This window comes from Betta splendens, chromosome 6 (genome assembly GCF_900634795.4).
Source record: "Betta splendens chromosome 6, fBetSpl5.4, whole genome shotgun sequence".
In the NCBI taxonomy this organism is placed as follows: Eukaryota; Metazoa; Chordata; class Actinopteri; order Anabantiformes; family Osphronemidae; genus Betta; species Betta splendens.
The window spans coordinates 16,107,292-16,133,431 of record NC_040886.2 but is presented as its reverse complement, the minus strand read 5'-3'; the positions used below and the strand labels follow the sequence as shown (position 1 = coordinate 16,133,431).

At 46.0% G+C, this 26,140-nt stretch overlaps 2 protein-coding genes across 6 annotated transcripts; one reads left to right on the top strand and one right to left on the bottom strand.

Moving 5' to 3' along the window:
• Positions 1-9,001: 9,001 nt before the first annotated feature.
• On the bottom strand, positions 9,002-11,192 carry cdkn1cb (cyclin-dependent kinase inhibitor 1Cb). 2 transcript variants are annotated; one of them, XM_029154826.3, is made up of 3 exons: positions 10,350-11,189; positions 10,127-10,244; positions 9,002-9,707 (listed from the first exon to the last, which is right to left on the bottom strand). In XM_029154826.3, the coding sequence occupies exons 1-2, from the start codon at positions 10,903-10,905 to the stop codon at positions 10,129-10,131; spliced, it is 672 nt and encodes a 223-aa protein (XP_029010659.1). In that variant the 5' UTR covers positions 10,906-11,189; the 3' UTR covers positions 9,002-9,707; positions 10,127-10,128. The 2 variants fall into 2 exon arrangements, with proteins under 2 accessions (XP_029010659.1, XP_040927255.1); XM_041071321.2 differs by having other exon boundaries at positions 9,002-10,244; positions 10,350-11,192.
• Positions 11,193-14,746: 3,554 nt separating this feature from the next.
• ptdss2 (phosphatidylserine synthase 2) lies at positions 14,747-25,982 on the top strand. 4 transcript variants are annotated; one of them, XM_055509468.1, is made up of 14 exons: positions 14,761-15,005; positions 15,516-15,875; positions 17,376-17,477; positions 18,970-19,052; positions 19,777-19,844; positions 20,028-20,162; positions 20,619-20,669; positions 20,932-21,045; positions 21,801-21,919; positions 22,056-22,170; positions 22,287-22,432; positions 23,012-23,044; positions 23,139-23,197; positions 23,297-23,436. In XM_055509468.1, exons 2-13 carry the CDS (start codon positions 15,640-15,642, stop codon positions 23,149-23,151), a joined length of 1,215 nt encoding a protein of 404 aa, XP_055365443.1. In that variant the 5' UTR covers positions 14,761-15,005; positions 15,516-15,639; the 3' UTR covers positions 23,152-23,197; positions 23,297-23,436. The 4 variants fall into 4 exon arrangements, with proteins under 4 accessions (XP_040927060.1, XP_055365443.1, XP_029008935.1 ...); XM_041071126.2 differs by having other exon boundaries at positions 14,747-14,890; positions 23,012-23,197; positions 23,297-25,982; XM_029153102.3 differs by having other exon boundaries at positions 14,773-15,005; positions 23,012-23,197; positions 23,297-25,982.
• The last annotated feature ends 158 nt before the right edge of the window (positions 25,983-26,140 follow it).

Here is a 26,140-nt window from a genome sequence, read left to right as displayed (position 1 = left end):
TCTCTGCTGTGCCTGTGATAAGATGCCGGCGGACCGCGAAGGCCATCCGATTAAACAGCAGCTGTCTGTGCATTTATATCAAAGGATAAACAGTACCTCTGCTCTAGTCTATCTCTTGAAGCCGAACGTGTCCTTCCTGGACCTTTGTGTTCTTAATGCATGTCTGTTGGGCTTCGATGTGGACAGTCCCACTGTTTGTGCAGAGCTTAAGTCCCTCAGTTCATCTCAGGCCTCTTGTTTACACGCAGACCTCCTGTAGTTCCTCCCAGTGAGACTGTGGTGTTTGTTGATAGTGAGCGTCGTCCAGCACCTATCGAAGCTTTAGGTCGCACAAAGCGCTGCCGTGGCTGCACAGACTCACACTCTCACTGATTTGTTCTTCCTTGTGACCTGCTCGTGCTCCCGTCGCTGGAGGCTGGTGGCATCCTCCCGCCACGAGCCTCTACTTCTCACAGTCATCACATGGGGGCATACTTCAACCAGCGGACTGCTCTTTCTCACTCTCTCTGGCCTGTTGTGACACACTCGCAGGGCTCCGACACAGGGAGACACACTCCCCCCTCGCTATTGAGAGCACACAATCCCCATTCACTCTGCAAAGTCCACACGCACCGCGTCCTGTCTGCTCGGGTACACTTCATCAGCACACGCGCGCTCAGACACACGCACAAATACACACACGCACACACACACACACATGCACCCACACGCACGCACACACACACACACACGCACGCATGCACGCACGCACGCACGCACGCACGCACGCACGCACGCACGCACGCACGCACGCACGCACGCACACACACACACACACACACACACACACACAGGGCCCCTCGCCTTATTGCGTCTCCATTTAGCTGCTTCCATTTGTTCCACGCGTTTTGTGCGCCGCTGAGGGAAAAGCTGCTGGGAGCTGGTGGCTCTGAGGCCGCGTGGCTCGTTCCGACTGGGCCAAGAGTTACGGCCTGAACTGAGGCTTCAGGGAGCGTTCATCTGTCGGTGAGGCGCTGGTTGAATGGACTGTAACTGCGGTGACATCGCTGGGAGTTCCATCACCGTGCCGACCTGTCACCATTCACTGAAACGCTCTCACCTGAATCACACCTGCGCAGCGTGATTTCCAAGAACTGATGCGAGGAATGAAAGCAAAATTAAAGTCATGTTCAGCTCAGAGTGGCCCTCGGGCTAATTCAGAACAAAAGCATTAGCACGTGCAATGTTAGCCGCGTTGTCTGTGTGTGTCCGGCCCAGGGAGGTGGAACAGGATGTCGGCCTTTAAAACACAGGTTGCTCTTGTTGCCGGTACTAATACAGGGTGGTTTTGGTTGTGGTTTCTGGTTCCTGTGCAGACGCAGCTCTACTGTTTTATCTTCGGATCTGCACCCACACCCGCTCCGCTCTCGTCTGTTCTGCTCGTACACAGTTGTGTTCTCGCTGCGTCCCATTACGCGAGCATGTGCAGAACTCTGCTCCGACGCCACTCGCGTGGACCACACGCACACGTGGCGAGCACGCACGCACGCACGCACGCACGCACGCACGCACGCACGCACGCACGCACGCACCTGAGCCTCTCCAGGCCGCGGGAGGCGAGAGGGTCTCCAGGTCGGACCTCCTTTAAACCAGCGCAGCCACTTTCACCGAGCTGCCGTTTAATCAGCGGCCTGAAGCAGAAAGGTTGGAAAAACGTGCTGGTGGTGCATCAAATGAGGCCGTACTTCAAACCGCTTGATAAGGTTTCTTTCTTTATATTATATGGCAATAGCAACATTGACTCACAATTGGTCGCTGTGGATGAGGGAAAGCGCTCTGTTTCTGGAAAGTCCCAGCCCTGAAACTTTTCCGAGCTCCGAGAGGATTCCTGCACAAGCGATTGTATAGTCTGAACCCCGTGACCTTTGGTTTGTACCGTCCCCTCGTGGGGCTTGTGAGGCCCCTCCGTCATATGCTGGTCTGCTGCTCTTATTTTTGGAACAATAAAAAAAGTTGTTTATTAAGAAAAAGTGGACGTTAAAAGAAAGTGGGGAGGGAAAACACACAAGTCAAACCTTGGAGCCAGTTAAAGTTTAATCACAAGCCACAAAAATGCTTTATTCTACTGATTTCCATTTTGGCCGCTCGTAAATATCAGTTTTCTACATTTTGGTGATTGAGGTAACAAACAGCTGATTAACAAGGAGCAGGAGTCCTGCTGATTGTTGCTGCAGCCTCACTGGAACATCTCAGATCAGGATGTGAAGGTAAAACTGGGGGGGGGACAGGGGAGCGGGGTGCCGACGGTGTTTGGAAGCAGATGGTGCCTCTCCCCCTCGGTGATGTCCACTGGGAATTGGAGAGGCCTTTAAGCATTCCTTTAGAGGCCAGAGACAGATAAGTGAGTTATGCAGTTCACCGCCATCTGGGCTCAGACCGTGCCTGGCCTGCAGCTGACAAGTGCGTGCGTGTATGTGTATACTATAGTAATAATAGTAGGGAGGGGCGTTTCCATAGTAACGGGTCCCACTCCTGGAGGAGGCCCCTCCTCCCCGGTGCCGTGTCGTCATTGTTAACTCACTGGCTGACTTTAAGTTGTTGTTGTTTTGTTAGTTTTGTCATTGTGGCCACTTCTTGGACTCCTCTCCTGCAGCTGACGGTGTCGTGGTGGAACGCGGGCGGCATCTGTGGCGGCACAGAGGGGAGGGGGCGACGGGACGGTGGCAGGGGAGCGCGCTGCGTCTGCCAACTTCCCCATTCCCATCGCTGGGGGCTTTGTGTGCATTGTGACATGCTGCCAGCGCTGATCCGCGCTTCCACTGGGCGTAGCGGCCTGTTGTCATCCAGGTTTAGGGCTTCTGTTTCACGCCGACACAACAATGGCGCGGACCCGTCTGTGTGCGTACTTATGGAGACACTGCAATTGTTGTGCGTGTGTGTTATTGTTGCAACGAAGCAATAACTGCTGCGCATCCACAGAAAGTCGAGGCCGTATCATTAAAAAGTATAAGTGTTTTAACTTTAATGAATTATTCTAAGGGCAGGAAACTAATTCAAGTGTCATGAAGAGCGTGATCGTCTGCTGTGATGCTCTGTTGTGGTGCAGAGTGAGGATACGTTTCCATGTACACAATGTAGACTGAAACCCGCTGTGTTAGTACAAAACCCATAAACACACACTGAGACAGTTTCCTCTCCACCAGCCGCTCTGTCTTTAATCAGCTCCATCACCTGCCTCTCTCTCTCCTCAGCCAACGATTCATCCTCCCATCTATGCGTCTGTGTGTGTGTGTGTGTGTGTGTGTGTGTGTGTGTGTGTGTGTGTGTGTGTGTGTGTGTGTGTGTGCGTGCGTGCGTGCGTGCGTGCGTGCGTGCGTGCGTGCGTGCCTGCTGTGTGCGTGCGTGCGTGTGAGTGTCTGCTGTGTGTGTGTGTGTCGGCCTGTCCTGCTGTGTAATTGCTGGCTGGGTATCAGCCCGTTGGTGTTGGCCTGCGTGGAGACTAAAAGATGTTGCTAATCTGCCAACAGAATACAGCAGGTCAAGCAGGCAGCAGCAGCTGAATTCAACCCCAGGACCACAGCCACAAATTAGAGCAGGCTGACAAGGGCCTGTGGCATTCTGGGTATTGTTGTGAGCTGCCAATAGGGCTCTAAAGCTTGAAGGAACGGCCAAGGGAAGGTGAAGATTAATAGTTGCTCGCTGACCTGGGAGCGCGGCTCTAAATCTGTACGGCTGCCGACATCTGACAACCAAAATGAGACTTTTTTGGAATTTAATATGCGTCTTTGCGTCGTCACCGTCAGTGCAGAAGAAGCTTGTCAGGCTTATTGCAAACTCAGCCGTGACGCTCGCAGCTGAGGACCAGGAGGATGCGCCCGGGCGCTGCCACTCCCCGGTCCTCCGCTGCCTGATGAATGATGGCCCTTTGTTGTGTGTTTCATAAAAGCCGCCGTGGCCGTCCCTTTTCATAGGACCTGGTGAGCAAATGCGTGGCGTGAATAGCATTAGTCCGAGTCAGTGCACCCATAGCAGTGTAGCCAGCCCTGAAAACACGGCCTTCCAGCCCTCCTCCCCAAATTTTATGAGCCAAGATGATTGAAGGCGAAGAAAACTGCTCTGCCAATAGAAAGGGCCGGGAGGAGAGGGGCGCGATGGAGAGATGGATGGACGGACGGATAAAACACCGCAGCGGCCGCGCAACAGAGGACTCGCATCCTGTGCAAGACGGGACGTGAAGGGGAACAGGTTTGGCTCCGAGTGGCTGAAAGGGACCCGAACAAAGGGCGAGCGCGGAAGAATGGAGGTGGAGGACTCTGGCTGTCAGGACTGGCGCTGGGATGGAGTTAGATCTCATTTCTCAAGTGTAATCGCGCTATCTTTGTCTCCTCCTCCTCTCCTCTCGGTCCAATTACTGCCACAATGCAGCAACACCCCGTCCTGCAGAGCTGCATATGTCTGTGCGCTTGGAAAGCCATCGCTCACCGGCGAAGCTGCGGGTTTGGATCCGTACAGTATGTGTGAGGCTCAACGGGCCTGCGTGCGTGGCTGCTGCTGTGACTCCTTGTCCCGGCGTGACTCTCTGAACGCAGACCAGCTCGTCGCAGGCTGCATGTGGATTACATCATGACGCTGCCTCCACTGACGTGTGTGCTGAGGGGGCGTTCGGGCGCCGCATAGCATCACAGGCCAAGCTGTTGTGTGTCATGTGTGTGACGACAACTCCCATAAAACCCACACACACCATATGTTCATGATGGGCCACCCTCTGCAGCTCAGGGTCAGCTACCGGGTCAATCGGAACACGGACCTGTGTATTTCCCTGCTGACAAGAATAATCATGTAAAATGTCTTTGAAGACATTTATTAAATGTTGTTTCACACTTGTGTTTGAGCTTCAAACTAACACCCTTTGCATTGTAATATATTTCAGACTCCTTCTGTCCTTCTCTGGAGGAATGAGTGAATGGAGGAATTCAATAGGGATGACCTTTCACCTTATCAGGTAGTAAAACTGGCAACCCTACAGATATTGAAAAACAGTTGTGAAAATGTTGTATAAATTACTCCAAATATAACTGACCTGATGCCAATTAATTAAACAAATATTATTTTCATTTTCACCATATGATTTAAACTAAATATCACTAAACGTATGAGTGAGTACTGGCCAGATGCCTTGTTGTTAATTTGCACCGAATTTATGGGCAAGGATTTCTCCCGAAGTCTTCCAGCAGCTTTTTGGCGCAGTGGCCTGAAATCAGCCGCTCGCTTGTGCAACATTGTAAATGATCTGTGTTTCTCCTGAGCAGCCGATCCCCTTGATGCGTGGGGAGAGCAAAGTGAATTAGAGATTGAGGTGCGGAGGCTGATTGACCCCCCCCTCCGCCACGTCGTCCTCCTCCGCCGCTTTCCAACCGAGACCAAAGTCGAGATGCAAAGAAAAGAGGGAGACAGAGAGAAGATCTTTGAAAAGCTGCCACGAGTTCCCTGTCACACCGCCTCCTGCGTGGATTGAGCCTCGCTCTTTGTTATCCGCAGGCATGAATACTGAGTGGATGTAAAGAGAAAAGGCCCAGGAGAAGGGGGGGGGGGGGCAACGGGCTGCGTCTGCATTAAAGGACGAAACACACCCGAGATGACCTGCGATATTTCTTCAACATCTTTTAAAGGTCCCGAGAGTTTTAATTCCTTTACTGTGCTCTCGGTCCCTGATCCACTTTTACATTTAAAATGCCACAGACTGGAATTAGTAATAAATGAACACGCGGTATTTAACCGCATTATCAGCCGGTTATTAAAACATTATTTGATTATCACATTTTACAAAAGCTAGACATCCTCACTTAACAATAGTGTTTTACGTCTTTATATTTTCTGACCAACACACACACATAAACTCTGCGCGCGCGCAGAGCAAGGAGGAGACAGAAGCACAAGCAAATAACAGATCCCTCCTCCGGATACAATCACCTTTATGCAAACACGTGGGTCTCTGTCTGCGCACTCCACGCCTGAAGTGTGTGGGGGGTCGGGGGGAGGGGAGACTGGCACAGGTGTCCACCAACAACCATCCACCCCCACCCGGCCCACAGAAAGCCCTCTGCGCAAACACACGCACACCCTCGTGTCATTGGCCGCACTTGAGCGCCGGGCGCCAGCATCAGGACGGAAACAAGCAGAAATACACGTTTTAAACACCGTCGTGTAATAAACTCGTAGCTTCAGTTTCGGTGGACTTTGGGGTCGTTGACATTTTGGAACCATGTGTATATTTCGATTGTTTGTTTCGCCTTAAAAACATCCAGAGCTGAGGCCAGAATGAACGCTTCGATTCTGTCCGGTTGGGTTTCAGAAATACATAAGAAGTACAATGCGATATTAAATTATTCTCGCTACGTGAAATTAAATGTCTCGAGGGTTTAGCGGAAATCCAAGTTTTTGTCTTATTTCGACGACCTGCTGCTGCAGAAATATTGTTTACACTGTTGCTGGACGCTTTGGGCTTCAAAACATAAACAGACCTGAATTCAGACGCGCATTCGTCACGCTATAGGTTAAAAAAAGGAATCTTTTGGTGGGAGGAGGGTGAAGGGGGTTAGGGAGCTTTAACTCGGTGACAAAGCCTCATTTGCAGGTCAATGCGATGGCACACTCGCCTCTCCTCTCCATCCAACCCTCCTTTGTTCCCCGTCGCCTGCGCCGATGCCAGATGGTCATGGAAAATGCTAATTCCCTTTGGCTGATTTCCCTTCTTTCTATATTTAATTGCGGTCTTTGCAGGGTACCCCGGTAATTGTGTGTTTTGAGTGGAAAATGTGATTTAGGAGTGTGTTTCTGAAATTATATTTTTGTTGCGACATTTAGGGCCTTGGAACTCAAAGGCCAACGTGAACGTCACCATTATTTGTCCCGTCGGATCCGCGCAGACAAATGGAGGGACGCGGAGGAAGCTCGGTTCCTGCGGGTCCACTTTACAATCGATAAACGTGGCTTGTCACGTTCTGTTACGCTTTTCGTTCTGGATTTTTACGCAAAGGGTGAAATTGACGAGTCTCTGATTATTGTCATTTAACTTTTACGCTTTTTTATTTAACAGTTAGTGTATCCGAAACAAAAGCATATTACTTTAAATAAACGAGGATTATTTTTCATTTTTAAGATGATTTCGCTTCACTTTTGAAGGACGTGTTCTGTTTTTACGCACTGAGTCGTTTGTTCTTCTTGATGTCAGACTGAACGATCAGATTCTTGGTTTCGGCACTTTCAATTGCGTCGTGGTAAACATAATTAAACCAGACGAAGGTGCTGCTGTGACTCAGATAAAACTGTCGATGTGAGTCAGCTGGCGGACTCCACGGGGCTCTTGAGGCGGATTCTGTCTGTCAGCAGCTGGTTGTTTAATTATATTCCGTTGTAGCAGGCTTGTTAACGAGGTCTGTATGTTAGCTGTCATTTCTTTCCTTTATGTCCACTGCACGTACAGCTGGGCCAAATTAAGTCATAATTGTCATACGGGACATTCTGTGAAGTCAATGTAAAGGCCGTGGATTTGAATCCTATTAGAAATTCATGGTTTCCATACTGTGCGCAAAGTCTGATTAAATTAATTTACTGTTAAACTACAGCTAAACGCCGTCGTTTGTGTGTTTGAGGTGAAGCTTAGAGCTTTATTTCAGGCCTTAACCTATGACCTTTCTCATAATGGCTCGAATTCAATACCTTTCATTGAGAAAACGAACTCGAATTTAAGTTCTATTTATTGGGACAAATTTTTTATAGTTACACAGCTGTAGAGACAAATAAAGGAAGATGACCCCTTTAACTCCGAGCCCCTGAATGTGTCCAGTATCCAACATAGACGGGACTTCATTAAAGTAACACGCGAACAGCTGTTGTCTTTAACATGTAAACTATTGAGAATTTAAAAGTGCACTGAATGGCCTCGCAGCTCCCCGTGGGCATATGGGCGTTAATTAGCTGGATATAGCCATAGATTAATTATAATATTTTTTCGCCCATTCGTATCAATAGAGCAGCCAGACAAAGTGTCTTTTGTTCTCTGATGCAGGACATTCTGTGGCTGACTGAATGGGTCTTGGCTATGTCTACATGGATTTGCCATATGGCAACAAAAAGGAAAGAATGGAGCCGGAGAGCGCTTTGTGTTGGAAATCAGAACAGGCCCGTCAGAGCTTATGGCTGCGCGGAGCTGACAAAGTCACTCTGGCCATCAAAAGTCTTAATTTCCATCAAAACATTACTGTCGAGGCTGTTTAAACAGAGGCAGAAGCCTGTGGAAAATGATCGAATATTGAATTATGAGTGCGTTTTCGGCGCTGTCAGGCTGAAGCCGAGGCCCAGGGCGCATTCACACACTGCGCACTGCATTTGGCTTCTTTCAATTAAGGGTAAACTTGCAAGTATGACCTGTTGAATGGTTTGTTTCAATAGACGAGGACAATCACAAAGACTAGTAGTTTTCTTTTTCCAGCTCTGGCAGGTGGCCTCCACGCCCGGTGTATCCACGAAGGGGTAAACAGTGTATGTGAGTGGGTCTTTAGAGGGCTTGTTGAGTGCGGGTGGATGTGGGGGTGTCTTCGTGGCGGACAAAGCGGGGATCCAAAGGCAGCTGCTGCTTCTTTTAGAGAGGCGAAAGGGCCTTTAAATCCCAGCCTATATCCCGCAGCTGCCACGCTGCACGTTTGAATGCGTTTTCCCCCCGCAAGGTAAATGCACGCACGGAGGAAACAGATACAGGCGCAGCTCGGTACCTGTGACACCGCTGGAGACGTCTGGAATTGGGCTGAACGCGGTGTGATGTGTTTTTAGTGTTCACAGCAATAATGATAAAAACACGCATTTGGAAACTAACGCCTCTTCACGTTCACCGAAACGTGTAAACCTTTTGTTGTGTGTATCGACATTATGATACAAACACAAAGTCTCATTTCCCAGTTTTACTTTCAAGCCAAAGTTAGAACCGTTTCAAAACGCCCTAAACGAAAAAAACACGCCAACATAATTTCATACGGTTGAAGTGAAAAATATTTTATTCTAATCTTTTTGCAAGACACAATCAGGGCACTTATGAAACCACAAAGAAAAACGGCTCAGGAAAAAAAAAACACACAGACGCAAACACTATTTTCAAGTGTGGACTAAGAAGGAGAAGCTACATGATTGCAAAACATCACAATAAAAATGTAAATAATAAAATAAAAAAGGCCTTTTGCTAAACCAACAAGGCATTCAACAAATAAAAAACATAAATAAATTATAAGTTAGAATAGTCTTAAAATATACATTTACAGAAACAAATAAGAAATGAACAGAAATAAACATTTATAGGCTATTGTCTATATAAAGCTGTACACTTTTGGCCAGTGTAGACAATTCTTTAAGTAATTTAGGATTGCACAGATGTTAAAACATTTAACACTGTCGAGTGGCTGTATGCAAAGCAACAATGGATGCTACATTGTACTGGATAGAAGTCATTCCCTCGGCCGCTCCCTAAGAACCAGGCCTGAACCTGAGAGTCCGCGGCGGCGTCCAGGCTGCGCTCCGCCGCGGCGCACCGACGCAAGGCGGCCGCTCGGTGGGGCTCCCTCCTCCGCTCCCGGTGCGTCTCCCGCTCCGGCGCAGGGGACGGGGAGAGCCAACGTTTGCTCCCGTGATCCCCCGAAAATGCGCAGTAATTAAATAGTGCAAAAAAAAAAAAAAAGAATCTGCGGAGGGGAAAAAAAAGAGACGCGGTGAGTTAAAGAGGAACGGACGTTTTGGAAGAAGGACGCGAGTCAGCTTTCTGAGGAAACAGGAGACGTAACCTCTGCGGCGGGCGTCACCGAGCGCTTTCCCGCCACACGGTGACGCACATCCCCCTCCCCCAACCAGCAGCGTTACTACAGCTACTACTATTACTACTACCACGATTGCGCCACCACAAACTCCCCACCGCGTCTCACATGAGCCTGACTGCGCCGACTACGAACGCACAAAACCAACGTAAGAGGAAAACACACAGATGCAGTAAATAGATGCTAAATATTTAAATGTTAAACCAGTTTTCAAAACGGGACGACTGTTTTTGCCATGTTATTAAATCCTAAGTATTATAATGTTTATAAACTAGAATAAAGCTGTTTACCTTCAACGGATTCTCTTGCGTGGGGTTTGTTCCACGGGGATTGGGGACTTGGAGAGGTGGCAGGCTCCCACGTCATTAGGCTTTCTGTCGGCAGGCCTCTTTCGTTTCACGAAGAAGTCTGAGGGAAACGAGAAATACGGTTAATTCACAGAAATCCGGTTGCGAGCGCAGGGAATGGTGTGAAGTCAGACAGCGGACGTGAGGCCTGAACGCGGGTTCTTACCTGTGATGTGCGTGTTGTTGTCAGTGGACGTCGTCCTCTTCTGTCGAGCGCACGGGACCTGTCGCTGGGTCCGTCTCCCTGAGTTGAGCTTGTCTGTGCGGTTCTCCTGGTTGACCTCCGCCGGAGACGGGCTGCCGGTGCCGGTGCCGGTGCCGCTGCCGCTGCTCTCGGGCGCAGCCAAGCGCTCCAGTACATCCATGCGAGGGGTATCCGGCAAAACCGACTCCGTGTCTGGCTTCTGCTTCGTGGGAGTCGCAGGCACCCGGGTCCTGCCGTTCTGTACAGAGTCCCGATAAAACACTGGGGTCTTATCCACGGGAACCTCTTCCCACTCATAATCTCCATTCAGCGGGGTGTTGGTCTCGAAATTAAAGTTCCACCTCTGCTGGTCTCGCTCGGATATCTCCCGCATCTTGCTTTTCATCTCCTGGTTCAGCTCGTCGTGATCCACGGGTCCGAAGAGGTTGCGACAGACGCCGGTGCGTCTGTGGAGTGGAAAGGTCCTCCTGGCCACGAGCCTCTCCAGCGCGCTGCACGATAACTGGACGTTGGACATCTCCACGGGCTCGTTTTCCGAGAATCACTCAAAAGCACAAAAAAAGAGACGCCCGCGTGTCAGTGATTGATCCGCGACGGGAGAACTTTAAATGTTGTTGTGCGTGCGCGTGTCTGTCTCTCACTCCCGTCTCGCGCTCTCCTCCACACAGTTCGCTTTAAATCCACCTTTGTGGAGATACGCGGAGTATATAAGCTCACAACAAGTCGCCTGTCACGCCAGGCACCTCAGAAGACGCTCTCATTGGTCGCCTGAGGTCCAACCCTCCCGACACACACACACACACGCACGCGCACACACACGCGCGCGCACGCACGCACGCACACACACGCACACACACACACACACACACACACACTCCTTCCAGATTTCCCGTCGGCGATCCCTCTGTGCCCATTTGGTTGCACGCGGAGGCGTTGTGATTCCTCTCTGATGTAACTTTCTGATAAACCACCGAGTGGATTTTCCCCACGTCGTCATGAAATGTAAGGTGGTTTTGGACGTGTGTATAGCGTGCTCATCCATAATCGGACGTGATGTTAAAACATGCAAAATAAAAGAAAGTTTTGATTTTGCGAACGTCTCGTTCGACGTTTGAGCCGCACATTGTAGCAGCCGTAACAACTCCACGCTCCGCGGATCTTGCAGTGTTTTCTCTCGGCATGCGGGGATTTTGGACACATGTAGGTTTCACGCACAGACACAAAGTAAACACCAGGAACGTGACGAGGACGCAGAGCAATCGTTTGTTAGAAGCACAAGTGAGCAGTTTGGGCTCAGGCACAAAGAAAAGCACTTGTCACTGTGATTGCGTAAAAGAAACAACTAATGTGTTTTCAAACGGTTTAAGGAGATAATCCAGTTAAGACGTGGATTATCTCCATACGCGTCAACCGCTGACAGTGAGACGGACCAGTCTTCATCTTCACGGAGGAAAGGTACCTGATTAACAAGTGTTTAGTTATGGAGGACTAACGTATGGATAAAGGTAGACTTTAAACCAGACACGTGCAGGCTTTGTGTGCCGGCTAGAATAAAAAGTCATCGTTTAAATGGTTCCTTTATCCACAAGGACCTTTTGACAGTAAAGTGTCAGAGTCTCTGACGATCCTCGATCTTTACAGTCGAGAGACGCGGACAACGCCTTCACGGTGTGGAGTGGGTGAACAGCGCCCTCCCGCGGTGAAACCTCACAGGAGAAGTCTGTTAAAACTCAAACGAAGCTGCAGCTCGTCACTTTGTGAGTGCCACCGTTATTTTGCGCAATCGAAGCGATTTCCGATTCTCAACTGCAATATTTTATCATTTAATGTCTCAGATTGACACAGTGATGAATTACGAGTTCTTCATAAAGTAAAGGTGAGTTACTAAAAACCAGGACGTCATGTGCTAATGCAAAGGTTTTTTGTGTGTCCTCATCATGTGAGGGTCTGTTCCCCAAAGAACTACGGTTAGTTGATGAGCGGGTTATTTGGAACAAAATACTATTTATTTTGTTGTTGAATAACAAATTGCTATTAATTGAGGGGAAAAAGCATTTACTTAGGAAACACTGTACTTCCAACTAAGTGAAAACCTGTTTTCCCGAGTGTTGCTTTCGTGACAATGAAAATAACAACATTTAGACTTTGTTGATTTTGTTGTTTTGAATCCACACAAGCAGGAATCTATATGTATTAGAATTTAGCTCCATCTAGTGGCAAATTGCGCTTAGTCAAATTCGAAAGTATTTAAGCGTCAACAAATTCATAGATGTAAATCTTAATGGCGCCATCGTAAACCATATAGTACACATACACATAATGTTTATAACTTTAAACAACTCATGCTGCACATTAGAAACTTCAATTCAGCCGTCATTGAAGCCGTGTTGCTCATTCAGATAAACATCAGCCTTTTACTTTTTTCAGACAGACTACAGATTTGCTGTAAGTAGCAGAAGAAAGACTTTCCCCTCAGGCGTGTCAGATGTTAGCTGATGTTTTAGAGGCTATTGGCACACATACAAATGAACTCCCATCGACAAACACAATAAACAGCCAGAGGCCCGAATGTGTCCTAATAAACCTCTCTGGACTCTTGTGTAAATCTATGGGGGGCCTTTTGTTTTTATTGGATTGTGCTAATTTTAATTCCTAATCAGATGTTCCTGAAGTGCTTTGTGTGGCTGTTGTGGTTTGGGGTTGTTGTAAAGGCATCATGTGACAGAGCCATTTCCAGGGCGTTGATATCCACTCCCACCCCCACGCGGCCCACACTCACCTGAACAAGCCTGTTCCTTTGATGTCAGAGGCTAGAGGCCTCCCTGCAGGGCCACTTCACCCCACAGTCCTCTGCGGCACAGTTTTCCCGGCATGTTGATGTTTAGCTCGTATAGGTCCATCGTTGGATACGCCCGAATGAGTGACTTCCCAGATGAGCTGCCCTTTCCTAATCAAAGAGCTCAGACACTTTGTGTGTGCACACGTTCCAGCTCATCAGACACAGCGTCTGCAGTTACAGCATGTTTGCTATTGTCTTGTTTCAGTGAGGTGCAGTTTTATTAAACTGTGTGCATAACAACAAACACGCACCCTTTTCACTGGATGGTTTGCATATCCTTCACGACAGGACAGTCAAATGTTCGCAAATTACACAAACCAGTGTAGCCTGCAGCCTCCTGCTTGAAAAAATGTCTACAGCTACTTAATCAGTTGTCTAAAATTAGATCTTGGAATGTTTTCACAATACTTAGAAGCTGTGACCTTAGTTAAAGCAAAAGTTAAAAACACAAGCCGTCACGCATGCCTGCACCCAACTTATGCTGCTCCTTCAAACACATTCATAGACTTTATAGCTTGTATGTGCTTTTGTAAAGCTGCCCCTTCAACCAGAGTTAATGTCTGCCCATGAATTCAAGTCACATTTTACATTTGGTAAAGGGAATTGTATTGTTGTTGGGAGCTTTTTCATTTTTGAATTGAGCAATCTGAGTCAGTATAAAAACTGATTCACTGTTTTCACTCCTAATATTTATTTACCTTTAAAATAGTAAAACCTCTGTCCTCACAGTTTATAATGCTCCAGCATGTCATGATTCACAGACCTTGGTGTGCATCATCTACACTGCACAGAATGTTGTATTTGGCTGTGGTTCTGATTTTAATACACACAACCAAAGTTCATGATCACATTTTTTCTTTTTTTGTTTCACCAAGTAGTGCTTTCATATTAAGGTGATACAGATGTGATATGTGTCAGTAAAGGGAGATCTGATGCGTTGAGCTGTATTTTTGGTGAGTGATCTTATTCTGCATATCTGGTTACAGGAAAAAATAAGTTTTGCCATGGTTTGTCGGCTGATGCTTTTTTCTTTACCTCTTTAAACCTGCAGACAAATCCAAAGTTGCTCAGCGTCAAACTCAAAATGTAATATATTATTCACCATCCTATTTTTAAAAGAGAGGCTGATATTATTACAAACAATTTTTGAAATAATGTACACAATACACAAACATGTATTTTATGGTTGAAGGTTAAAGGAAGTGACGACACAAGAATAGTCAAAACATGTTACAGTACTAGCGGCGAGTTTTATAATGTAGTTTTATAATCGACAGCTGCAACATTAACTGCATTTGATTTAATGTATTTTTGACATGGAATCTAAAATTTGTGAAAAAAATTGATAACTTTTACAAACAAGACTCACAAAAGTATTTTTTCACAATTGAGCCCGCCAGAGGGGCTACCTTGTCAAGCTAGCGAAATTGGGAAAAGTAGTCGGAGTTAGACTTCCGAGTTGAAGGTTGTGATTTCAACATAAGAGAAAGTTGAATGCTCGAGTAAAGAGTTTTTTTTTATTATGAAGATCAAGTACCGGAAGCTTTGTTGGTGCTGTTGTTCACTTGACGCCCGGGATACGCCATCCATGTGACGAGTGCGTCTGTGTAGAGCGAACGCTTTACGTTGTGTTGCTACGGACTAAACGCGACACGGTCAACCGGTAAACGGACTTTCTTTTCTCTTGCAAGAACAATTAACAAGCTTTCGTGCAGATGTAGCTTCAGTGGCTCCTGGATTCACTCCGACTGAGGGCGTTCCTCCTTTAAATTCCGCTGGTAAGTTACGATAGCTTAATGTAAACGGCAGCGCCATCCCGATAAGCTGTAGAGTTTCAGAGACGTAAAGGATAAACCCACCGACTATTATAACCGTGGGGTTACGTTGGTTAATTGTTAACAATCTCCCAGGTAGCTTAGCATTGTTAGCAAGGGCACAAAATTACACAGCTACAGTTAGCTAACGCGGCTAGCGAAGCTGCGCGCGCCGTAGCGCTTCATTGCTCATAATGACATTTAAACCGCTCGATTTCTTTTATCGCTTAAATGCCCAACAGTGTTTTTTTTTCGTGCGTGTTGTCACGTTGACACGTGATTGTTTCAGTTAGCTCATTGTGGAATGCGCTCGCACAACTAGGCGGTGTCAGAATAAGCGCTGGTCACTTATGTCACCCGATCAGCGGTGAGGCTGGAGCGGGGCGGTGTTCGGGAGTCGCCGAGGACGTGATTTTCAGGTTTATTCCCTCCCGCCTCGCCTCGTTAACGCTCACCCCCTCCGACCACCCCCAGCATGCGGACAGCCACTTGGGTGGGGCTGACGCGGGCGACGGCGCGAGGGCGCGGAACCCGGGGATAAGAGCAGAGCGCGCGAGGCACCGCTCCAAGCCCAGACGGCGGCCGCTTCGCCGAAGCCATGACTAAACCCGAGTCCAAGAAAGGCAGCGCGGCCGCGATCGACGCCCCCGGCAGGTGCGGCTCCGCGGCGGCAGCGTCCGCCAACGAGCAGGTCAACGGCGCGGTGGAGCCCGGCTGCCCGGAGCCGAGCCCGCCTGTTAGAGCCAGGGTGATGAAGCAGACCTCCAGGGAGAGCCTGCACCGCAGGAACACGGAGTGCGAAGTCTACGACGACGGCACCAACACGTTCTTCTGGTGAGTGCGTCCTCGCCCCATGCGCCGTCAGCGGTTCTGAGTGTCACGCAGTGCATCGTGTCAAGTGCTCGGGCTTAGTCGGTGCTTGGCAGGAAAAATCCGCCAAATCGGCGGTCAGAAGTGGCGACACGCGTCGCTGCGGGAGGATGCGTGTGTTTGCAGACGGGAGGCTGTTGGGGATTCAAGGTGAACTGACACACAGGCCCCGCGTCTTTAAGCGTCTGAGCATCTTAGTGCTTTGCGTGTGGAGCGAGACACAGTAAGAATCTGCTGAGCTGTTCAACAGTTAGGAGCCGATGACTGTCTGGTGCTCAGAGATGAACCTTATGAGAGTTTTGCAATGGTTTGTTAACAGCTGTGACTTTCAGGTTTCAGTCACAGTGGAGGTAATGTGTTAATTCACATTCATGTATAGTTTAGGAGTCTGGTCTCATTAAAGCTGGCTGGTTCTGGCAGGAGCCATTATTAGGTTGTCCTGAGATTTAACCGCGATCAGCATTCGTAAGAACTGACTTGTGATCATGGGAACGAGTGTTCTCTCATGTACAGACTTCTAACCCAGAGCTGTTTGTTGACCACAGCTTCCCCTGGTTGTTAAGGAGGGTACAGCTGTGGCGTGAAACCTGCTTTGTCAGACAGATGGGAGCTGAGGGAGCGTTTCGTGCCCGTCAATAGGCAAATCTTTGTTAAACCTTGTGTTGAACTCAGATAGTGAAAATGAAATTATATTCTGCCACACCACGTTTTTTCCATAAATAGCTATTTTCTATAATTGACACCTCAGGTATGAGAGAGTTGGGTGCTTAACGGAAGGAGTCATTGAGAATCTAGTATTATTTAAATGATAGAGGTGCAGTGAATGTATAACTTCTAACAGAATTAGTTCATGGAAATGTGCAATTGTGACAGTCAAGCAGGTTTTATTAAATAGAGGCACATTTTCTAGTTCACTGCAGTCAAACTCTACGTGTCAAATCTATTTCTGCTACAAAGCTGAGCTCGGGACGGCATTAGGCTATTTCTGCTTATCCTCTGCTTGTTGGACTATCTTCAAGCAGTAGCTTATTTTATCTAGATGCTCAGCCTCAATCTTGGGTTAGTGGGGAGGTTTGTTCTAAGCTTAGTCTGCCTCTGCGTTACAGCGGGCTGGTATTTCTGGCGTGTCTTTTGCTTCCTGGCGGTGTGTGGTTGTCAGGCAAGAGAGGAACCAGGCCCTCCCCTGTGTCTCCTGCTAAACAGGTTGGATAAGGAGGCAGAGCAGAGCGGAAACGCTAATGACACCTGACATGGCACCTTTGTGTTTAGAAGCACGGCTGAACTTCATTTAATTTAATTTAACATCAAGCTCCGTTAAGTCCCTGAAACTCGATCTTGGCTGCAGACTGACAACATCTGACAATCCTTTTTCCCTTGGCTTCTGAAAAAATCCTGGTCTGCAGCATCACTGGTTTTCTCTGGACTTGGCCGCGTCTAATTCTCTCTCCTCCCCTCTCTTTCCAGGCGAGCCCATACTGTGACTGTGCTGTTCATTCTGACCTGTGCGCTGGTCTACGTCACACTGTTGGAGGAGACCCCCCAGGACACGGCCTACAACACCAAGAGGTCAGTCGCCAGCGTTCGTCATTTCCTCCACATCCCTGCAGTAGCGAGCAGGCAGGCCATATGCCTGAGCTCCATTCACGGAACCCTGTGATGGGCTAAATACATTTAATGTTTAATGGGTATGTTTGACAGCAGTATTATCAGTAATTGGCTTTTGCCTGTGAAACCAGGGCACTTTCAGAAATTGATTTGAGTTTGTGTTTCCAAAAAGCATTAACAGGCAGCGTGTCATCAGATAATGTTGTCTAAGGGGGACCCTGAATACAAACTGTGTATATTGGTAAGATAAATTCTAGTATATTGCACAAGCGTTGACTTTGTTTGCGGGTCAGGCCGAATAACAGAACGAGCCAATGAGCACAGACCTGGTTATCGCAACTCACGCTGGCATAAAAACCCAGATGGCCACAACAACATGGTCACGGTGCAGCATTCATTGTAAACTCACTCGCTTCCTCCTCCTCCACTTTCCAACATGATCCCAGTTGGACCCTCTGTACCATGTAGCATTCTGTGGAAATCTAAAATTCTGAAGAATGTGGAACATCAGCATGTACTGGGTCATGGAGGTTAAGGCACCATGTGATCCAGTTTACTCCCAGTTATTGATGCTGGTGAGTTGTGGACTACACTGACTCGTTTATAGTTAAGGCACAAGGCAAACTCCTTGTTGTCAAATGACTTGTCATTAACTCGCTACCATAAACTTGGAATAGTGGAAAACATCCCAAACAATGAGTTTTTATCCTTATTTAAAAGTAGAAAAGTAAAAAGTCCTTGTGATTAAGCAGTTGTGGCTTAATTGGACGAGTGCATGAACAGCCAAACTGTGCACGTGATCAGTGCATGTGTGTGGTTTTAATACTGACAGTAATCAGGTTGTTTTTGTGAAGGATTGTGGGACGACTCTTTAACAGGATTTGATTCCGTCGTCTCAGTCCGACTCGTCAGGATAAGGACTAATGCTCATTCCTGGCAGCGGCAGAGTCTCTGAACACAGTTCAGACGTCTTTCGTGTACTCTTTCTCCCACACTCGCCCCCCCCCCACTCTGAAACATTCAGCTAATTTAACACACTCACTGGTTTAACCACACTTACAGTTGTCGTCTCTGAATAGCGTACGTTCCACCCACACACATTTATAAGACACACACACACACACACACACACACACACACACACACACACACACACACACACACACACACACGCGCGCCTCCATCCTTGGACAGGCACAACTCTAATCCCATTGAATGTCCAAGCTTTGCCTGTTTGTGTCGACGTTGATCTCCTGGGTTTCTGATTGTGACACTGCAGTGTTTAAGCATGTGCATGTTGGTAAACAAAGTAAGTGGTAATAAGATGCAATTAACCACTCTTTCCTGCTAAGAGATGAATCTATCTCAATCCACATAGATTGTTTGTTTGTGTAAATATAGCTTAACATGAACTTCATCTTCATTTTGCATGATTCTTATTGTTCTGTTTTAGGGGGATCGTAGCCAGCATTTTAGTTTTTCTCTGTTTTGGAGTGACACAAGCCAAAGATGGACCTTTCACTAGACCCCATCCAGGTAAAAATGCCTTTATTGAAGCCCAATGATTCTGGCATTTGTTGGAAGTAATTCTGATCCTGGCGCTATTTGTAAGAAAAAACAATTGTGCTTGTCTTTGTGATGAGGTCCTTGCTAATGTCACTACTCATTCCGTCATGATAAAAAACCTTTCTCAGCTTTCAGCTGCAGCTCATCTAAATGCTTTTTAACTGAGATGTAAAAGTCTCTTACTTAAATTTGCTATATACCTCAAGGGATGCTTCTCTTGTACATTTTTATAGTTGGATTTTAAGCAGGTCATGCTTAGACAGCACATATGAGCAGGAAAATGTAAAGAAGGAATATAACAGGGTGTGGTGGCCAGATGAAGACGTGAAGAAGTGGCAGAACAAGAAACAAAGCTGCTCCTGCTGCTGCTGCTTTTGCGTTACATGTGCCTGCTTGTCTCATCTTAAGCTGTGCTAGATGAAGGGCAGCCCGGGGGGGTATGTTGTTTTTGTAAACTTCCACCTTCACCTGTTGAACCAGCTAAGTAGGTTCATTTGGTGTTACCATGTAAATGTGTTCTCCAAATAAACACACAAATTCAGAAGATTTTGCAATAGAATTTAAAATAAAATAGATATTTTATAAATGTACCTAATGGACACACTACATTTAGCCACAGTTTGGGACTTTCTAACTTAGTAACTACAGAGAAACTAAAACTAAATTCATATTGCATTGTTCTATCTCTCTGTAGCCTACTGGCGCTTCTGGCTATGTGTCACTGTGGTCTATGAACTCTTCCTCATCTTCATCCTTTTCCAGGTGGGTCTGCTGTTTGAAAAAAAACTGAGACACAGTAAATTTTTAGGAGTTTGTGTTCCCCCATGTTTATTTACATTGTGTAAGAAAAAAAATTTATCTGTAGCATATGAACTGTTTCATTGTGTTTCTTAAGCGTGTGTCCTGTATTCAGTCTTTGGGCTTTTCCCCCAACTCTTTTTGCAGACGGTGCATGATGGGCGACAGTTCATGAAATACATCGACCCCAAATTGGGCGTCCCCCTCCCTGAGCGCGACTATGGAGGAAACTGCCTTATCTATGACCCAGGCAACTCTACGGACCCTTTCCACAACATTTGGGTGAGACAATTCATTTCAAACTGGACTTTTCCTTCCATTATGTTTAGCATTAGTTGTTCTTTACTCATATTATATGTTATTTTTGCACACACTTGCTGTGGCTGCTGACTGTCTCCCGAGGATAGTGCCTGATGCAGATTATAGCCCATCAGTTAAAACTAGGCCTTCTAACCCCTGGGGAGGGAAGGAGTCTGCTGCCACCAGCACCACCCAGACCACATATCTACTGTTAGCCTCATTTCAGGCCTTTAAAGTGGGTCAAACCCACTAACCCCACTGAATGACACTCTTTCTCAGAATAAGGACCAGATGTGTGGATTTTTTTTTCTGTTTCAGAAGTTGTCTGAGATTTTGGATTCCTACTAAATAAATGAAGGAGAGCTTTAATACATTTTTGTGATAACATTCTTTGAGCACAACGTAATCTGAAATCTCCACACTGGTTTGTCACTGTAGGACAAGATGGACGGCTTTGTTCCAGCTCATTTCCTGGGATGGTACATCAAAGTAAGTTATGACAGAGTAAATGAACACAACCCGTCTTTACATTTTATAGTTATTGCTCACTAGATTGGCATTTAATTGTCTAATTGAAATAATTTGCTTTGACTAATTAAGTAGTAGCTGAATAGTATTGGTTGTGCTTTTAGGTGCTTTTCTTTAGAAGCAGAATAGCATTCTGCTCTAATGCATCTGCAGTATCTGTATCTTGCTGACCTTCTCCCACTTCTCCTCCTACTCATCATATCATGTCGCTCTCTTTTTACAGACTCTTATGATACGGGATTGGTGGATGTGTATGATAATCAGTGTCATGTTTGAGTTTCTGGAATACAGCCTGGAGCACCAGTTACCCAACTTCTCAGAGTGCTGGTGGGACCACGTACGTATAAATACATTTGCTCAACTCATTTGTTTGGCTGTTTTTTTCTATCTGGTGTGAGAAAAATATATAAAAAAATCCAGTACTAAGCTTCAAAGGATAAAGAGTTGAGTCCCTAATGTTTATTTGAAAGGACTGAGCTGTGAGATGCAGAACTAAACTCTTAGCTACCTCTCAGATAGTTTAACAGCAAGCTCTTGTCATGGTGAGGTGAAGATAAGTGTAGAACCACTGTGAGCTGTATCATAGTACCTACATCTGTCTGGAGCCACAGTAAACCTACTTGATTTCTACTACTTGATTGATTAGTTAAGGCACAGTGGAAGTAAGAAACCTGAGTAGGCGAAGATCCTTCCTACCTGCTGCTGTCAGACTGTACAATCAGAACTGTTGACCACATCCCACCACAGTCACTCACCCACTGCATCAGTGGTTTATATAGCAACCTGCTCTGCACAATATTTGTGTAAATCTGTGAACAATCATGTATATTGTTACCGGTACAAATCTTATACCCATTACTGTGCAATAACCCTGCAATGACCTCATACTCACTCTAACTGTACAGTACTGCTTTGTACTGTGCCAACACAAACTGTTCTGTACCTGTATTCTTGCTCATCTGTACTGCTGTTGTGAGAGGTAATTTCCCCACTGCGGGACTATTAAAGGTTTTCTTATCTTATCTTCTTAAGAAACCTGAGTAGGCGAAGCCAGGTTGTGTAAATCAGTCTTCTCTCTCTTTGTCTCTCCAGTGGATCATGGATGTGTTGGTGTGTAACTCACTGGGGATCTACTGTGGCATGAAGACGCTAGCATGGCTCTCAATGAAGCCCTACCAGTGGCAGGGCTTGTGGAACATTCCTACATACAAGTATGACCCAACACATTCTTCCTCTTTGTAAACACAGAAACAGCTTCTATGGCGTATTTCCTGTGCTGTTGATTTGATGGTAAAATAGCTAAAATAAGCCTCATGTCTAACTTCTTCTCTGCTGTGTGGCTTCCAGGGGGAAGATAAAGCGTATAGCATTCCAGTTCACACCGTACAGCTGGGTGAAATTTGAGTGGAAACCCGCTTCAAACCTGCGTCGCTGGCTTGCTGTGTTAGGCATCATCTTCATGGTAGGAAAGAATCCTGCCTTTAACTGAGCTGGGAAAATGTTAAGGGCAATAAATAATCTTTTTTGGAAGCTCATGGCCCAAATGTAAAAGTGTTATTGTATATTCTTCCTTCCCAGTTCCTCCTTGCAGAGCTGAACACCTTCTACCTGAAGTTTGTACTGTGGATGCCTCCAGAACACTACCTCGTGCTGCTCCGGCTGGTCTTTTTCGTCAACGTCGGCGGCGTCGCCATGAGGGAGATCTACGACTTCATGGATCACCCGTGAGTGGCACAAGCCCAATGTTTACAGGTCCACAAGATCAAATTCACTGGCTTCTTTAAATGTCAAAGACGACAAAAAGGAAGGGAATATCTGACCCTGAGGCCAACTAATACCTGCATGTTGTCCTACATTGTTATGATGATAAGCAGGCCGGTTTGTGGAGTCCAGTAAAACTGTAGCGCAATCCTTGCGTTCACCATGTTCACTGCATGTGAGGCTGTTGTGGACAACCCTCAGAGCCGCTTAGTGTGTTTACCTCACTGATAGTATAAGCTCCTTATCTCAGCCACCTGTAAATAGCATTTACTCCTCTGAAGTAGCTGCACACTGTTATATTAAACAATTAAAGCTTTTTGCAGTGTAGGAATTAAATCCAAGCACTGTTTCTGAGATTTATCTTAATATCATTAAACACAATACAATACGAGCAAGTAATTCTTTTACACACATACACACACGCTCCATGTGTTTGGAAAGATTTTCATGTAGTGGATGAGACTTTCTGACCTTGCTCTATTGTGACTGTGTGCTGCCCACATCACCAGCTTTACATTTGTGATTTTTTTTTTTCTCATCAGGAAGTTTCACAAGAAGCTTGGCCAGCAGGCGTGGTTGGTGTCGACGATCACGGTTACTGAATTCCTCATTGTGGTCAAATATGACCCCAACACTATCATGCTGCCCATCCCTTTCTTCATCACACAGTGCTGGTTACTAGGAATCTTCCTCATATTTATCTGGACACTGTGGCGGTTCTTCATCCGGTAAGAAAGGCTCTGAGCAGGGCGTGTGGCCTGTTCGCATAGTAACTAAAGTAACTCTGGATTGCAAGTAAACTGTATATTTAATGCGTCCTCTCACAGTGACATCACATTACGCTACAAAGAGACCCGCCGACGCAAGCAGGAGGCCCCCGCCGCTGACCGGGACTGCTCTCAGGGCAATGGCAGCACCGCCCCATCTGGGCGGAGCAAGCTGAACGGCAGCTCCGATGCGCTGCGGCACAGAAAGGTCTGAGGCCGGAGCCGGTCCGTCAGCAGCAGCGAAAGGAGAAACCAGGTTTGACGGGCAAAACGAAAAGGACGAGGGAGAGTAATGGCACAAAAACTGTGTAGAGGGAAACAGGTGGACATGGACGTGCTGCAGACTGTGCCTACGTTGAACAGAGGTGTGGGGTGGAAAGTGATGTGTTCATTCAGTGCATTCTTGTTCTTGTCATTACAGCGATTTACCTCATTCTATTTTTAAGAACAGTTGAGGATTTATGTCCAGGGCAAAATACAGTTTGTTTTTATACATTACTTTGGTGAGTGGTTAAAAAGAGGGGATAAAACAAAATAAACTGAATCTCAGATGTGTAGAATAGAAGTTCGTATACATACGACCGTAGTTTGAGTTTATTCAGATGCTGGGTGTCAGGAACGTGTGCGACTCTGTAAATAGGCTTTGTTCTGTGATGTGCAGTTACTGAGTTGAGTATATGGAGGCGTAACAATGGATGTGGGTTACTGTCTACTGCCATGCAACCTTCAGTTTCAACCTGAGGTTTTGGCCAAGCAGCAGTTTAACGGAAGCTCTAGTTTATGTATCTCGTTTAGTCACCGTCAAAATGGTTTTGTTTGTTTCTTGCGTTCAATTCAGTTTCCACTTGTGGGAGACACTGTCGCTTTTTCATTTGCGCATCAGGATTCTCTTGATAGCTCAGAGCTTCCACATATGCTCATAACTGCTGGGGTTCATTTTTCACAGAAGAAAACGTAGTCGGTGCCACTTTTTTTCCTCTCTGGTTTTGTTCTTGAAAAGAATGAGTTTGTAAAAAATAAATTGACGTGTACCATATTCTAGGTATGTGACTGTTGACATGGACCATAGTTGTAGATATTGTGTAGTTGTTTTGTTATCACTGTTTAATTGATTATGAACAATAGACCGTGCTGCGTTTTCCTTTAGTGAAACGAAGTACTTCGAAACCTGCAGTACTATTGATCACATCCATGACAATCACAATGACGGAAACCTTTGTCCACCACATGTGAACTACACACGTGGAAGCTTCTTGACTTTAACTTCATTTGAGGCTCAGCTCAGGAGTTCGCAAGTTTAGTCGCATTTTACCAGCATTTTTTTTTATTGAATTTTATTACAGTCTATTGTTGGTGTCTGAATTTGGAGAGGGAGAATCAAAGTTGTGGTTTGGGAAGAGAACCAACTTTCCCTGCTCTTCGTTTAGATCTTGTTTATGCTAAAGCCATAAATGCCTCCCAGACTCACCTGAGCTGCTCAAACCGCTGCTGACCCTTATTCAGATTGATTTAAATGAAAGCAGGTATAGTTACACATTGTAAAGGAAAACAAACACTCGAAGGTCAAACTGTTGGGAACCGGTTGTACTTGTTCAATATCGGGGCTTGTCTCGTTCATTTATGTAGCACCCAATGCCTCCAAGTCTAAATATGTCAAGGTGTCTTGAATAATTTTTGAATGTAGAGCTTAAACTAAACATTTAATTTTGCAAAATGGGAACTGACTGCTATTTATTTATTCTGTATGAATATATTCAGCTGAAAATATTTGGAGTTTCAACTACTGGGTGGTCGAGTGATGGAAACTTATGACTCTTATTGACAAAGGTCACGTTGCTTCTTATTTTACAAAAAAAAACATGGAGATCTTTAATGAACATAAACATTATGTGCAGCCTTAGTCAGAGGTTCCAGATATTTTGATACAACACTAAGTGGCTTTCAGAAAATCAACTGGATATTAGTTTTAGACAGTAGACAGTGGCAAAATAGGCATTGTCTGTGAATCTAGCTCTGAAGCTCTAGTTGCAAAATCAGCTGATGTTTGGATATGCTACAGTCATTTTCCTGTGAATTGTATGCTGTTTAAATAAGGTCATTATTTATCAGACACTAATCTGAAGTAATTTCTGCACAGCTTTTTCTTATTCAGGCTGCAATCATTTCTATATTTCACTTTTTTTAACAGACATTTCTGTGCAGTTTTAGAACTGCACAATGTTTAGAAAATCTGTCAGAGTTTGTACTTGTCCTCCTGTTGTTTCTGTGTTAACTGAGTCACTCGAACTCGGCAGGAGTTCAGACAGCCAGCTTTTATCAGACATAAAGCATTTTTTGTTTTTTAATGATTCTCTGGGCTTGTGCTTTGGGTTTGCTGAAGTGCTTTTGTTTAAAATAATGCATCAACCAAGTCGTACATCAGCTCCGAAATCACAATAGTGAATTTAGCAGCCAAACTCAACTTAGCTGTTGAACAGGAATTGGCCAAAAATACATGTGACCTCTAACCTGTAGTGTGAAGGTTTAGTGTAGTTTCACTTACAGCCACATGGAGGCGCTAGATACTGTTACTGTCCCAGTCATGTGTTTTTGTCTCCTTGACAATTATCGACTGTTTGACAATAGTCACAAAGCCATTCTCAACATTGGTTGCATAAATGTGAACGTGTTAAAGATCATACAACTGAAATATGCTGCTGCACCAGAGTTTTGTAATGTTTCCAATAAAATCAAATGAAAACCTGAACTGAACGGCCTCTTTGCAGCGCATCACATAGCAGCAAGTATACGCTTCATTTTCCATCGGGTTCAATTTAGCAGCTGGTCTGAAGTATTTCTTTTTTGACCATGTGACTTTTACATTAACAGGTGGTAAAGTATGGTGACATGTCGTTGAACCACTGC

Bases quoted from the DNA above. Each gene is read 5' to 3' on its own strand.
- cdkn1cb (XM_041071321.2), bottom strand. From the start codon at position 10,905: ATGTCCAACGTCCAGTTATCGTGCAGCGCGCTGGAGAGGCTCGTGGCC. The intron at 10,245-10,349 runs GTAAGAACCCGC...CGTTTCCCTCAG, and splicing joins CAACAACACGCACATCACAG to ACTTCTTCGTGAAACGAAAG.
- ptdss2 (XM_041071126.2), top strand. From the start codon at position 15,640: ATGACTAAACCCGAGTCCAAGAAAGGCAGCGCGGCCGCGATCGACGCC. The intron at 19,053-19,776 runs GTAAAAATGCCT...ATCTCTCTGTAG, and splicing joins TTTCACTAGACCCCATCCAG to CCTACTGGCGCTTCTGGCTA. The intron at 21,046-21,800 runs GTACGTATAAAT...TTGTCTCTCCAG, and splicing joins CAGAGTGCTGGTGGGACCAC to TGGATCATGGATGTGTTGGT.